The sequence below is a fragment of the Hyperolius riggenbachi genome, chromosome 5, assembly GCF_040937935.1.
Source record: "Hyperolius riggenbachi isolate aHypRig1 chromosome 5, aHypRig1.pri, whole genome shotgun sequence".
Classification (NCBI taxonomy): domain Eukaryota; kingdom Metazoa; phylum Chordata; class Amphibia; order Anura; family Hyperoliidae; genus Hyperolius; species Hyperolius riggenbachi.
In genome coordinates this window covers 249,739,008-249,754,211 of record NC_090650.1, presented here as the reverse complement: position 1 = coordinate 249,754,211, position 15,204 = coordinate 249,739,008, and the positions used below count along the sequence as shown (strand labels likewise).

The 15,204-nt window shown below is 44.9% G+C and overlaps 1 protein-coding gene across 4 annotated transcripts in view; it reads left to right on the top strand.

Moving 5' to 3' along the window:
* PIGN (phosphatidylinositol glycan anchor biosynthesis class N) overlaps nt 1-15,204 on the top strand; it is a 385,079-nt gene that overhangs the window by 41,508 nt on the left and 328,367 nt on the right. For all 4 annotated transcript variants that reach the window (XM_068236754.1, XM_068236755.1, XM_068236753.1 and 1 more), the window contains exon 2: nt 12,015-12,263. In XM_068236754.1, coding sequence (XP_068092855.1) covers nt 12,043-12,263 — 221 coding nt within the window. In that variant the 5' untranslated portion in view covers nt 12,015-12,042. The remainder of the gene's footprint in view (nt 1-12,014; nt 12,264-15,204) is intronic.

Below are 15,204 nucleotides of genomic sequence, written 5' to 3'. Positions count from 1 at the left end.
GTGCTGGTGCGCCACAACAACAATTTCTTATCTGTATACTAATCCTGTACGGGTGATGGCATGTCTTTTAGGCCCCATCCCTTAGCCCGTCCAAATTTTCCTATTACGCTTTTTACTACTTGCAAGTATTGCCACCTCCCCCTGAGACGATTGACTCGGGAGCGCGGCCACCAGCACATGAAAGCAACCAAATAGTTAACTGAAGAGACCACGCAAGGCACATTTATATGTCTGATCTGTGTCGGTGACTGTGCGCCCTGCGTGCTGCATCGTTAGGCTCCTTGCTTAGACTGCAATTCAATTTAGCAAATTCCATACTGCCCTCGGGCTTCTTAATCTTTCACAGAAGCGCCCGCCTGGGGGGCACAGCTGCCGACACAGATAGCAAGGGTCAATTGGGGCAGATGACTGGTTTACCCGTCCATCATGTTTTCTGTGAAAATGTTCGTTTTCTTTAAGCAACCCCTATGGGGCCTCCACGAAATGTGATCTCACCTACACTGTTAGAAGTCATATACTACCCGGTCCCTCAAATTAAACCAACAACAATTTCATACCCCACACAATAGAGTCAAGAAGATCGGTAGCTTTCCCAGCCCCAACTATTGAGCCGTTTTGACCGAATGATATGTGCCCTCATGTTTATTTTGTAGCTATAGGTTCACCACCCGGTATTACACTTACACATAGCTGCCCGTTGTAGCACTTTTCTTGCAGTGCATTCACAAGGCTGAGCGATCCCAATATAATCAACTAACGCCACTAGATGTCAGCATTGCTTTATATATACATGTTTGCTCCTGAAAGATTCATAAGTGTTACTTTATCTTCCATGAAAATTGGTTATATATCTTTGGCCTCTGTGGGTTGCTTGTTATGCAGATTCCCTGGCTGGGCCTCAGCTCAGTACCACTGAGTCTCGTCCTGGGCTTCTCCCATTGGCTAATGAAGATAATTGATATCGAACCCGATATTGAATTTGTACTGTTTTGGTGTTATTGACTTTTCCTCCCCCAACACTATGCATATTTCTGTCCTGTGACAGACGTCAGCGACAAGGCAGGTGGGGCAGACGGCTGACACACGACCCCCCTCTCTGATGACCTTGGAGTTCCCTTCTCGGGCGATCTCCTTGATTCTCGGGTTAATCCCACTTCTGACCCCTTCCGGGTCATTACACCTTCCTGAGTGGGTCCCCCGACCCACCTCAGCCTACAAGAGTTCCTCTTTCCCCAGAACACTTCTAATCGAGAAGCGTTACTGGTCTCTCCTCTCTTACTGTCATCTTCCTTCTCTGTCCTTCTTTCTTTCTCTTTCTTCTTGGGTTATCCATCTCATGGCCTGGTTTTTCCATGCAAACCTACCTCCTCACCCTCCATGACTACTCCCACCCTTAAGATATTCTCACACAATGTCCAAGGTTTTGGTGTTCCCCAGAAAAGATCCAAAGCATTTAATTACTACAAATCTTGCCAAGCAGATATGGTTTGTCTGCAGGAGACCAGATTATCTTCCTCGTCATGTCCGAAGTATTTGAGCAGACACTTTCCCACTTCATTTTTTGCATGCGCTCGGACTAAAGTATGAGGGGTCCTTATAGCTGTCAGGAAAAACCTTCCCTTTATTTGCAACAAACAAATAGCGGACCCCACAGGCAGATACCTTATAATCTTAGGCACATTATACGATCAAGACATCACATTAGCAACCTATTACGCTCCAAATGCCCATCAATCTAATTTCTACTCTCACTTCCTCCAACTGCTAAATCAGCACGGTAGTGGCATGATAATAGTCACCGGCGACACAAATGCCACACTGAATCCCAAAATTGATAGACAGAGAAGTCACAGTCACAAGTCCAACTCTTCAGCCGATCCCTCTGACATTCAAGGCGCCAAGATCAAGCTATTGCTGGACAAACATGGCTTTGTAGATGCCTGGCGGGATCTCCATCCCACAGTGCGAGACTTCACCTTTTATTCGCATGCTCACAACAGCTTTAGCCGCATCGATCATATCTTTGTCCAGCAACAGTGCTTACACCTGGTTCCTGCTGCTAAAATTCACAACACCTCCTGGTCAGACCATTCCCCCATTTCGATCTGTTTCTCACCCATGCTTCCTCGTTGCAGGGAGTTTCACTGGCGGCTTAATGATTCTTTGCTGACCAGGGAAGACCTCCTAGACCTTTTGAAGGGCAGAATTAAGGAATACTTTGAAGACAATGATGGCTCTGTATCTTCCTCACTAACTTTGTGGGAAGCACACAAAGCAACAATTAGAGGCTTCCTGATTGGTCAGGCAAGTATGCTCAAACGCCAAAGAAACTTTAAAATAGAGGAATTGACTTCCAAACTAGACAAGGCAGATCAAGAATGGAAACAAACCCCTACACGCATCAACAGACTGATCAGAGACAAAATACGTACAGAATTAGATCTACTTCTTACAGATAAAGTTGAGAGGCAGATGAGGTGGCGGAGGCAGATGTTTTACTACAATGCCAACAAACCCCTGGCCCTTCTAGCCAGGTCCTTAAAAAACCGTCCCCTACATTCTACTGTACTTAAATTCGTGATCATTCGGGCCAGGCCTCGGCCAATCCTCGTAAAATTGTAGACACATTCGCTAAGTTTCTCACCGGCCTTTACTCTAATCCATCCGAAGCCTTGGACCAAGACATTGCAGCCTTCCTAGACCAAACTACCCTCCCTAGCCTATCATTAGATTCAGCAGAGCGTTTAAGCACTCCAATTACAACCATTGAAGTTCAAGCAGCCATCAAAACGCTAAAAGTAAACAAATCTCCCGGGCCCGACGGCTTCTCAGCCCAATACTACAAAAAGACCTCAGAACTAATAGCGCCAACCCTAGCCAAATGCTACAATGAGATTAGGGAAGGCAAACTCCCCCCGCAGAACATGCTCAGAGCGCAAATATCTATGATTCCCAAAGAAGACCAAGAGTGCCTTAGTGCCCACCAATTCCGTCCCATCTCCCTGATTAATATAGACTTTAAGCTCCTTGGAAAAATTTTAGCCCTGAGGTTAAGCACAGTCCTCCCCGCCCTCATCCATAGGGACCAAGTGGGATTCGTCCCAGGTAGGCAAGCTGAAGATGCCACTAGGAGGGCGATACTTTTAATCCACCATCTACAACATCACAAAATTCCCGGAGTGACATTGTCGCTTGACATTTTCAAAGCCTTCGACACACTTTCTTGGGCCTACCTAAAATCCGCCCTCCACAAATGGGGCCTTGACTCAAAATGTTTAAATTGGATAGAAGGCATCTACTCCCACCCCACTGCCTTTGTACGCTACTTTGGGCACAACTCCGAAGTTTTCCCTATCAAGAGAGGGACGAGACAGGGGTGCCCCCTGTCTCCCCTACTTTTTATCTTAGCGTTAGAACCATTTGCTAGAAACCTTAGGGACAACATAGACATTAAAGGGGTGGAAAAAGCGGGCATTGACCACAAGATACTAATGTTCGCGGATGACACCCTTCTATTTCTCACCCAACCCCTTATCTCTATACCCAATGCACTTAACGCCTTTAATAACTTCGCCAAAATTTCAGGCCTCCGCATAAATGTAACCAAGTCTAAAGCAATGAACATCTCAGTAGATCCAGTGGGCTATGAAGCCCTTAAAGAGACAAGTCCTTTTCAATGGGTGCAAACACTCCCTTATCTGGGCATAACTTTGACGCCCTCATACTCCTCCCTTTTCGCAGCCAACTACCCCCCGCTCCTCAAATCCTTGTCGGCTTTAACCACTAAATGGTCTACCCACCCCCTTTTCCTGGATAGGTAAAATCAACTCAATCAGAATGACATACTTACCCAAACTCTTATATTACTTCCGTACCCTTCCAGTCAAGGTCCCCGACCACTATCTACGCATATTCCAGAGCAGAGTTATGACCTTTATCTGGGGCCGTAAAGGTCCCCGAGTGCGTAAATCAACCATGTTTGCTCATAGACTGGATGGTGGCCTCAGTGTTCCACACATTAGCTCCTACTATAAAGCAGCTGTTATCAGCCAACTCACTCGGATCTTCCAGTCACAGGATACCCCTTTGTGGGTTTTCCTGGAAATCCCTGAGTGTGCGCCCCTCCTACCTAGCACCCTACTTTGGCTCCCCTTTAAATTAAGAACTCTAGCCATGAGCCCCGCTTTGAAACATAGCCTCCAAGTCTGGGATTCCATACGTTATTCTGCCAATCTACAATCCCCCCATCTACCATTAGCACCCCTCACGGGAAACCCCCTTTTCCGTCCGGGCTTGGACAGTCCGGCATCATTTTCCTGGTGGTCGGACCACGGCCTGACCCACGTGGATCATCTCCTTACCCCTAGGGGCGTTTGCTCGTGGTCCGAACTCCAGGAAACAAAACAAATCCCTAAAAGGGAGTTCTTTCGCTACCTCCAATTGCGACATTGGATCACCACACTTATAAAAGATAGGGATCTCCCGCTCAATCCCACCCCCTTCGAGAACATCTGCCTCCGTCGCCCCAACTCGAGAGGCCTCATTTCATCTGTCTATACCTTTCTAACTCGCCCCCGAATCCCTATTCAACATATATATGTGTCAAGATGGGAATCCGACCTAGCAGAAACTAAAGACAGAGAGGACTGGCTGGACATCTGGGGGAGAATATCCAAATGCTCCAATAACCTGCACACGATAGAATCGGCATATAAAGTTCTAACTAGGTGGTACTTGGTCCCAGCTAGAATAGCCAAGGTATTCCCCTCAGCCAATCCTTTCTGTTTCCGGGGATGTAGAGTGATAGGGGACATGATGCACATTTGGTGGTCCTGCCCTCGCCTCATTAGATTTTGGAGCCGTGTCTTTAAGCTGTTGTCTACCTTATTTCACAAGATAATCCCTAAGAATCCTTGGCAAGCCCTATTACATGCAAAAATAGAGATATTGACTGCCAAACAAAACAAATTGGCTTCCTTAGTCTTCTCGGCGGCTACAATGACCATAGCAAATAACTGGAAGAAACCTTCGGTAAGCTTTGAGGACGTTAAGGCCAGAATGAACTCCTATATGGTTAACGAAAAACTCACAAGTATTCTTCGGGACACCCATAAATCCTTCGAGAAAATATGGGAACCTTGGATCCAATTAGAACACCCAAACATGGAGGAAACACTGATAACCAGGCTATGAGATGGACCCCTTCTTCTTTCTTTCTTGTCTTTTTTCTTCTCTTCTCTTCCTTTGCTCCCTTCTTCTATTTCTCCTTTTCTCTGCCACATTCCTACCCCTAGTTCGCATTACCTCTGAACAACAGGGGTCTCGCTCACTGCTTGAGCTGACCCCCTAAGCCTCCCCCTACACCGGCCTTCTTCCCCTCCCCACTTCCCCCCCAGGTCGGATCCTATGCCCTCCCATTACCATGGCATACCTCAGATTGTTGGTATAATCCTCTGAGGTACATTTACTTCTTCACCATCGCAATTTCCCCACACCCCCTCCCCGACTCCCATTGGGCTTGTTGACCTAGACCGAACCCTCCCCTGTTACCCTTTGTATAGTCTGTCTTCCCTATTTTTCATATGTACTCTGGGCAATTTAAGACTAGAAGACTTTGGTACTTTCATGTTATATGATTATTTTGTTAACCAGGATCACCCTATGTACAAAGTTTTGTATTATATGAGCTTTTCCTTCCTTCCTTCCTGTCATCCGACGTTTATGTAAAATTTTCAAAATTTTCAATAAAAACTTTGAAACACAATCTTTCATCAAATGACCAGGATAAGTTTTTCAGGAGTATGGACAGTCTCCTAATGCAATATTCACTGATATCTCAAATGTGCAAGACAGTTGCCTTTCTTCAAACAGCCTCCACCACACCCTTTGTGCTGGACTCACCATCCACTAAGACCCACAGGCGGGTCAAATGCAGCCTTGGGACAGTTCCTGGGTCGTCCCCCACCTCCCTGGCAAATCCTTAGTCACTTCACTGGTGTCCGGTGTGGACCGATCCAAATCCACACAAACAGAAACAGCAGAAAAATGCAATGCACCCTGCGCTCTCAGTGAAGAGACTTCACTACAGGGCTGTGGAGTCGGAGTTGGAGTCGGAGTCGAGGAGTCGGGGCAATTTTGGGGAGTTGGAGTCTGAGTCGTGGTTTCAGAAACTGAGGAGTCGGAGTCGCATGATTTTTGTACAACATCCACAGCCATGTTAAGTATTAGACTAAGGAGTCAGAGTCGAGGAGTCGGAGTCTGAGCAATTTTGGGTACCCGGAGTCGGAGTTGGAGTCGGAGTCGTGGTTTCAGAAACTGAGGAGTCGGAGTTGGAAGATTTTTGTACTGACTCCACAGCCCTGCTTCACTAGTACCAGTACTCAACAGATAGCCACAGCGTGCTGAGTGCAACAGGTTTCAAGTGTCAGTGGAATCAAGCCTCAGTGGGCTGAAACAACAGTACTTAGCTTCTTATGAGCTGGGGCTAGCCGTGAACATCCATCCGTATAAAGTCCAGTGCTTCTAAGCGTGTTGTCACTCCAAAACTTGCTGCGTTCCTTTCGCAGAGCAAGCTGGCTCTCTCTCCCAGGTCCCGTCACGTGATCTCTCAGACAGCATCTGCCAATGCAGTTTCCTGTCTACAGAAAGCGAGAGGAGACAAAAAGGTGGAGACACAATAGTGCAGACTGCGCCCAAAGTTAAAAACTGCAATAAAAAGTTGCACTCACAGGAAGTTTACTTGTTTAAAGGATACCCGAAGTGACCTGTGACATGATGAGATAGACATGGGTATGTACAGTGCCTAGCACACAAATAACTATGCTGTGTTCCTTTTTTTCTATCTCTGCCTGAAATAGTTAAATATCAGGTAGGTAAGTGGCTGGCTCAGTCCTGACTCAGACAGGAATTAACTACAGTGTAACCCTCTCTGATAAGAAATTCCCCTTTTTATCTCTTTCTTGTTCTCAGAAGCCATTTTCTGCTAGGAAAGTGTTTTATAGTTGGAATTTCTTATCAGTGAGGGTCACACTGTAGTCACTTCCTGTCTGAGTCAGCCACTTACATACCTGATATTTAACTATGTCAGACAGAGATAGAAAAAGAGGAACACAGCATAGTTATTTGTGTGGTTGGCACTGTACATACCCATGTCTATCTCATCATGTCACATGTCACTTCGGGTATCCTTTAATAGCACATAAAAATAGGTGCAGTCCCACCATTTTTATGTGCTGGTAAACATGTAAACTTCCCGTGAGTGTGACTTTTTTTTATGCACTATTGTGTCTCCACCTGTTTGTCCCTTCTCGCTTTCCGTAGATAGGAAACTGTGCCGGCAGATACTGTCTGCGTGATCACGGGACGGGACCTTGGAGAGAGAGCCAGCTTGCTCTGCGGAAGGAAAGCAGCAAGTTTTGGAATAACAACACGCATAGAAGCACTGGACTTCATACGGACGGACGTTCACAGCTAGCACCAACTTATAAGAAGCTAAGTACTGTGGTTTCAGCCCGCCAAGGCTTTATTCACTTTAAACCTTTTGCACTCATCTGTTGAGCACTGGTACTAGTGAAGTATCTTCTCTGAGAGCGTAGGGGGCATTGTATTTTCCTGATGTATTCTCCAAAACCTCAATAAAAAGGCCTCTCATAGCGTAAAAAAGTTTAACATTTATTGATCTATAAAAACATATTGCACTCCTGTTTTCCAGCCTGAGATATGGGCATGGAGTTTTGCTTGCTCAATAAAAAGGCCTCTCATAGCGTAAAAAAGTTTAACATTTATTGTTATATAAAAACATATTGCACTCATGTTTTCCAGCCTGATATATGGGCATAGAGTTTTGCTTGGAATGGGCTCTCCCCTGTTCTGTTGGCTGCAGACAGGCTTGTTCCTGTAGTCCCACAATGTGTTCCGCTGCTGGTGCGCACGCCAGCAACTTCAACCCACGTGAGACGCCCACCGCTTAAGATCTGCCGCGTGTAGTTCCTGCTTCCGTGGTTAGGCTCTGCCCGACATGTTTCGTCAATTTAAGACTCATCATTTTTTCCCTGCGATTTTTGTTAGAGAGCACGTTTGTAAAACACTTCTGCAGGTTTTCATATGTTTAAAATTCAGCATCAATGGCTTTCAGATGGTGATCACTGCAGCCATTGCCTGGAGCACATATATCTATATTGATGGTTGGAGACCACTCTGTGAACCCCTCATGCCCTATCATGGGTGCCATACATGTGCACACACACAACACTTGTGCCACATTCAGAAGCTGCTTAGGATGGCAATTAGAGGATGGCCCAAGAGATACAAGGAACCAGGAAATTATAACATTGCAAACTTTTATTTATTACATTTGGTGTGTGTGTGTGTGTGTGTGTGTGTGTGTGTGTGTGTGTGTGTGTGTGTGTGTGTGTGTGTGTGTGCGTGTGCGCGCGCGCACGTCCTGCTTAGCCCTCCCATATGTTTATTTGTTAGTGAAAGTTAATACAGGACTTTGCTACATAGTCCACAACCAGAACCCATGTGGCACCTAGTGTGACCCTTAACCTTTACCAGCATGGCACCCATTATCCTCAGCCTGCATCTGGCACCTTCTTAGCTTGCACCCACATAGCTGACACCCAGCACCCACATGACCCTCAGCAGCCACATGGCACCCAGTACCTTCATAGCCTGCAACCAGCACCTACATGGCAGCCAGTACCTCCTTTAGCTTGCACCCAGCATCTACATAGCCCAAACCAAGCAACTGCATGGCACCCATTACCTACAAAGCACCCAGTACGTCCCCTAGGTTTCACCCAGCACCCAAATTGTACCTAGCACCCATATAGCCTACAACAAACACATGGCAGATGACTCAATTGCCTGCACCTAGCACCCAAATGGCATCATTACCTGCCAAAGCCTGTACTCGCATTGCACTCTGCTACAATTTGGCACCCAGTATTGCTTAGCTCCTGAAGCAACTTGGCACTCAGTACTGCTCAGCACTAACTGCTACTTTATCACCTAATACTGTTTTGGACTCTCTGTAGTTTGACACCCATTACTGCATAGCACCCACTGCAACTTGGCACCCATTACTACTTAGCACCCACTGCAACAAGACACCCTGTACTGCTTGCCACCCACTGCAACAAGACACCCAATACAGCTCAGCACTCATTGCAACTTGGCAACCAGGGCTGTGGAGTCGGTACAAAAATCTTCCGACTCCCGACTCCGACTCCTCAGTTTCTGAAACCACGACTCCGACTCCAACTCCGACTCCGGGTACCCAAAATTGCTCAGACTCCGACTCCTCGACTCAGACTCCTTAGTCTAATACTTAAAAGGGCTGTGGATTTTGTACAAAAATCATGTGACTCCGACTCCCGACTCCGACGTTTCTGAAACCACGACTCCGACTCCAACTCCGACTACGGGTGCCCAAAATTGCTCCAACTCCAACTCCACAGCCCTGTTGGCAACTGCTGCTACTTTGAACCCAGTACTGTTTAGCACCCACTGCAACTTGGCACAAACTGGACCTTTGTACTGACTGCAACTTTTTTACAGGCTGGACATTGGCACCCTAATACCCAGTAGACCTTAATACTTTAACACCCACTGGACCTTGATACCCACTACATCCAAGCACCTATTGCAACTTGGCATAATCTAGATCATGACACCTTAGCACTCATCTGCACCTTGGCACCCTCTGCACTTTAGCACCCAGTACCACTTGGCACCTACGGCTGCTTCACTTTCATTGCATCTTAGCATCCACTGCTACTTTGCACCTACTACTTGTCCGTCTTCCACTGCTTAGCAACCACTACCTACTGCTTGTCAGCACACTGTCTATCACTGCTTGTACTCTACTATCTGTTACCTAATGCCTTACTATCACTACCGGTACTAGCCTGTCACGAGAATTTACTGATTGCTACTTGCTTATCACTAAAGTCTACTGATTGCTACCAGCTTGCCGCTAGAATCTACGTATCTACTGCTAGAATCTAACTGTCACTACTAGCCTGCCCCACAGTCTAGTTATTGCTACCTGCCCACTACTAGGAGGCGTGACTGAGGTGCCCTTGCCTGGGGTGCCAAATAGGCCAGAAATGGCCCTGCTGTTGTTCATACAGCCAAGCAGCACGTGTTTCTGTTACAGGAAAACTGCTAGCCCAGCCAGAAAATAAAAGCTTTAATAATGCAAAAAAGGGTTTATGTGCAACCCACAAAATGTACATGGCAAATTTATGTCTATTCCACATAATGACTAAAAACATTTGCCTGTAATGTGGCTAAATCTTATATCTGAATAATGAGTTGGTTAGGAAACTGCACACCTTATAAATAAGACCATAGCTCCCAACTGTCCCTGTTTTGGAGGGACAGTCCCTCTTTGAGAGCCCTGACCCTCTGTCCCTCTTTTCTTCTCATGTGTCCCTCTTTTCTCCTCATGTGTCCCTCTTTCAGGACTTTGTCCCTCTTTCTATGTAAATATATATATTTCTCTACTAAAAAGTGTGTTTGACTCTAAACTTTATTCCTAGCCTTTAAATTGATATATTACTAATTTTAAAATGTTACTATGAAGTAAAATGAACCAGGATAGAAAGGACCAGTGTGGTTTGAATTATAAAACAACATATTTTTCTTATTAAATGTTCATGGTATGCGTGACTGGGGCATGGCAGGGGTGTGATCAGGGGCATGGCTTAAGTGTCCCTCTTTCTCATCTCAAAAAGTTGGTAGGTATGAATAAGACCATGTGAAACAATTCAGAGAGTGCACAATATAGGGGTATAAATAACACCTCCAATACGGTAGATCCTAGATGTTAATACAATAACAGCACTGTTGGTCATTTTAAACTGCTTTTACAAAATCATTTATACAACATAGAAGAATGCAGTATCAAAAAAATACAATAGTATCATCTAGTACCAATGTATGGAACAAAATATAATAAAAAAGGATGCAGAATATGTTACAAAAGTAGCAACCAGTCTGTGATATACAAGATAAAGTGAACACAAATTATATTAATTCAATATACAATGGTCTCAATAGTGAAAATACTTGTGAAAGTAAAACAGCACTAATATGGAAAAGTATCAGTATGCAACTCAATATCCGCACAGCTGTATTGCTGAAAAAGAAACCAAAATTACAACATGAGCTTATGTCCAAAAATCACAACACCCGGGAAACAACAACGTTGTTTAACAAGATCTTATCAGAAAAAGCAATTGTGCAAATGATCAATATACCGTAAACATACATATGATGACGACATTGAAAAGTAAAATCCTCCCATCCATGAAAAAAAAACCCATGGAAGAGTTGTGATTGTTTTGCAGTAAAGTTATCCTTACATTCCTCCTACTCTGAAGATGAGCAGGTTTGCATTTTCTGTTTTTGTTTTGTGTGTGTGAGCTTTTTTTGTCAGCTATTCCATGTTCTTTTTATGAGTTAGTGAGTCCTTCTGTTTATTTTCCTTTTTTGTTCAGTATTCTACCTTATGCATTGTAAAAATAGTTTCTATTTTAAAATAAGCCATTACATTTTTATCAGTAATTGTTAAGCTCACTAGGTGGCAGTACAACGATGAAATGTTTTTTTTTTTCTTATTTGAAACGCACAGTATTTTGTTTGTAGCTGGGTTTTCCATTATTTTTCTGTCCAAAATGTTCTGTTGTAGCCTGAGGCGATCCAATGAAATGAAGTAGTAACAGGTGTTCATAATAAGCTGTATGAAATAGTTTCCAAGCATGTAAAGAATAGGGTTTTATCGATATTCTTTTATCTATCCCTCATTTTTTAGAGATATGCTTCCTGTTGTGAGTTGCAGGCTTTATATTTTGAAGACCGATCAAATGAATAGATAACAAGTTAACAGTGACATGATTCTTTATACACATAAATCTGCTTCATTGAACGTTTGTATATAGACTTATATGTGTGTCAAATATTTTTATTTGTTAGATGCTGACATGCTGTTCTTTATCTGTCTACAGGAATCGTTGGTGTGTGGCCTTTTGGAGGATGCTACTTTTTTTCCTGCTTGGCTTGTTTGTCCATCTGGTGTTTTTTGGCTCAATTTTTGACATTTACTTTACATCTCCTCTGGTCCATGGAATGAGCCCACAAAACACTGTGCTGCCATCTCCAGCAAAGCGCCTGGTGCTCTTTGTGGCTGATGGACTGCGAGCTGACACGTTTTTTGAACTGGATGAGAATGGTCATTCTAGAGCTCCTTATCTTAGGTAAGTCCATATTCTGATTTTGGAAAACCTGTCCACTGACCCTTTGCAGGCTTAAAGTGGATCCGAGATAAACTTTTACTCATTGCATAATTGTGTTCCTTTCATATTGTTTATAGGGCATGCCTCAAGCCAGATACTTTTTTGTTTTTGTTTTAATGCTCTAATTCCCTATAAACTAAACAAGCCTCGTCCACAGCTTTTCAGAGTGCCTCTGCATGCTTGATTAGCGATGCAAGATAGAGCAACATAGGTGTTGTGTATTTCTACATAATCCATGGCCGACTGCATTGCAGAATGGATGTAAGGCCTTAAAGAGAAACTCCAACCTAGAATTAAACTTTATCCATATCAGTAGCTGATACCCCCTTTTACATGAGAAATATAATGCTTTTCACAAACAGACCATCAGGGGGCGCTGTATGACTGATTTTGTGCTGAAACCCCTCCCACAAGAAGCTCTGGGACCGCGGTACTCTGGGCAAACTGCCACAATGTAACAAGGTTCACAGACAGGAATTAGCTGTTTACAGCTGTCTCTAACAGCCAAAACAGCTAGGAGCAGCTACATAACCTGCCCACAGTAAAAATGTCACCATGTAATAAATGTCAGAATGTAAATCGGGGAGAGGAAAAATTTTACAATGAGCAAACACTGACTAAATCATTTATACATAATTATGGTAAAAAATGAAGCACTTTTTTTACTACATTATTTTGACTGGAGTTCCTCTTTAAAGGGTACCTGAAGTGATCTGATGACACAAACAGGTAAACATTGTGCTGGCGACACGCTGCGTGTCGCTAGCACGTCGGAGGGGACAGCAGATCGCAGGGGGGTCCTGGGGGCAAACTATAGGGCAACAGAGGCTGGTGATAGTGTGCACAACCAGCCTCTGTGCCCCACTAATATAATTAAATCCTACCTCTTTAAGTCTGGCTGCAGAGGAAGTGTCATTTACAGCCATGGATTCTTAACCTTTACAGTGTATAAAAAAAGAAGAAGAAAACACAGCCTGGTCGTTTGTAGGCTTGGGACTTTACATACATGTTCATCTCATCAGATCACTTCAGGTACCCTTTAAGGCCTTACATCCATTCTGCAATGCAGACGGCCATGGATTATGCAGAAGTACGCAGCACCTCTGTTGCTCTACCTTGCATGGCTGCCGGATTTTCGTTTTGACTCTGGAGTTCCTCTTTAAAGAGACTCTGAAGCGAGAATAAATCTCGCTTCAGAGCTCATAGTTAGCAGGGGCATGTGTGCTATCCCGCAGCTAAACGGGGGTCCCTTCACCCCCAAACCCACCCCCGCAAAACTTGGTCGCAAAGTTGGTCGTGAAATATCTCTTCCTGGAGGCAGGGCTAACGGCTGCAGCCCTGCCTCTAGACGCGCATCGCCGCCTCTCCCCCGCCCCTCTCAGTGAAGGAAGACTGAGAGGGGCGGGGGAGAGGCGGAGGTACGCGTCTGATAGACGCGCATGAGGCAGGGCTGCGGCGGTTAGCCCTGCCCCAATGCGGAAGCGCTCCCTGGCTGTACGGAGGGGATTTGGGGGCGAAGGGACCCCCGTTAAGCCGCGGGATAGCGGCGTTTTAGCAGGGGCACACATGCCCCTGCTATCTATGAGGTCTGAAGCGAGATTTATTCTCGCTTCAGACTCTCTTTAAGTGAGACTGTAGTGTAAGATATATATTAAAAAAATCAGTAAGGAAAACGATTTTCAATTGTAGAAACAGTGTTTTTTTTGTCAATTTATTTATGCATTTAACTTACAAAGCGTAATCCTCTTCGAATGTAATTTGTAAAAGCATCAAAAGTGTAAACATTAAGAGCTAATGGAGACTTTAATACAAAGCCTGCAAGTAGCGAGTATGGATAATGCGATCAATTACAACACAGTACTGTGACCAGGCCCATAGAACTATATGGGCAATGAGTTGACATGCAGAATTATTCTGCAACACAACTGTGAACTAACCCTAAAGGTTAAAAATCAACGGCTCTAAATCATACAATGCTGTATCTGTAGTTTAGAACTTTTTCTGGACTGTAAAATAACTCTCACTGATGGTTAATTACAGACCATAATACTTTTGCATGGCTGAGCAGCACTTCAAAGCGCAAAGGGGGTGGGGGTGCATAAAAAAGCTCAATAAGTCAAGACTGGAGCTGTAAGACAGTAAAAAAAACACCTGCCATCATCCAGCTGAGACAATACCAGTGTTCTCCCTTTCAGCTGGGCGCTCCACCCGGGTAAATTAGGGGACCGCCCGGCTGTTGTGGCTGTGATCTATCACACTAACAGCAACAATCTGCAGCCAGCAACACAGCTTTAAGCTGCCATGTGCACATTTATCAATGTTCAGCTTTGCAAACAGCGATCCTGTCTGCAGGATCACCTGAGGCCCACCCCCTTTCTCCTGAATCGGCTGCACAGTCGATAATCAGGGCTCCGGCTACTGGCTTCAGGAACACACAAGTTAATTGTGTGGCTCCTCCTTGGTCCTCCACTATTCTTTCCCCAGTGTCCACTCCTTGCAACCGCCAGCCTGCATGCATTCTTCACAACTAAGCAGCTCCCAGATCAAATGCCCCTCACATAGTTTTCATAGCTGCTCTGTACAGTGTGAAGGGAAGCCAGGTGTTTTCTGGCTTCCTGTACAGCTTAGAATATAGGTGTTCTCTGTCTGCCTAACACTGCACGGAGCTGCTGAGAATGGCAATGAGCTCACTGCTGCGATTGCCAGTGATTGCAGGTGATTCACGATAAGTGGCAACCGGTAAACGCGTTACCTGCAGCATTTGATACAGTGCTTAACAGGCGCTGATCGTGATCGCTCAATGAACACGTTTTTGTCCAGTGATTTTTCCGCCTTAATCGCAGAAAAATTACCCGCACATTTTGCGATTGCAAGTGTGAATGAGCCTTCAGGGTTGAGTTGG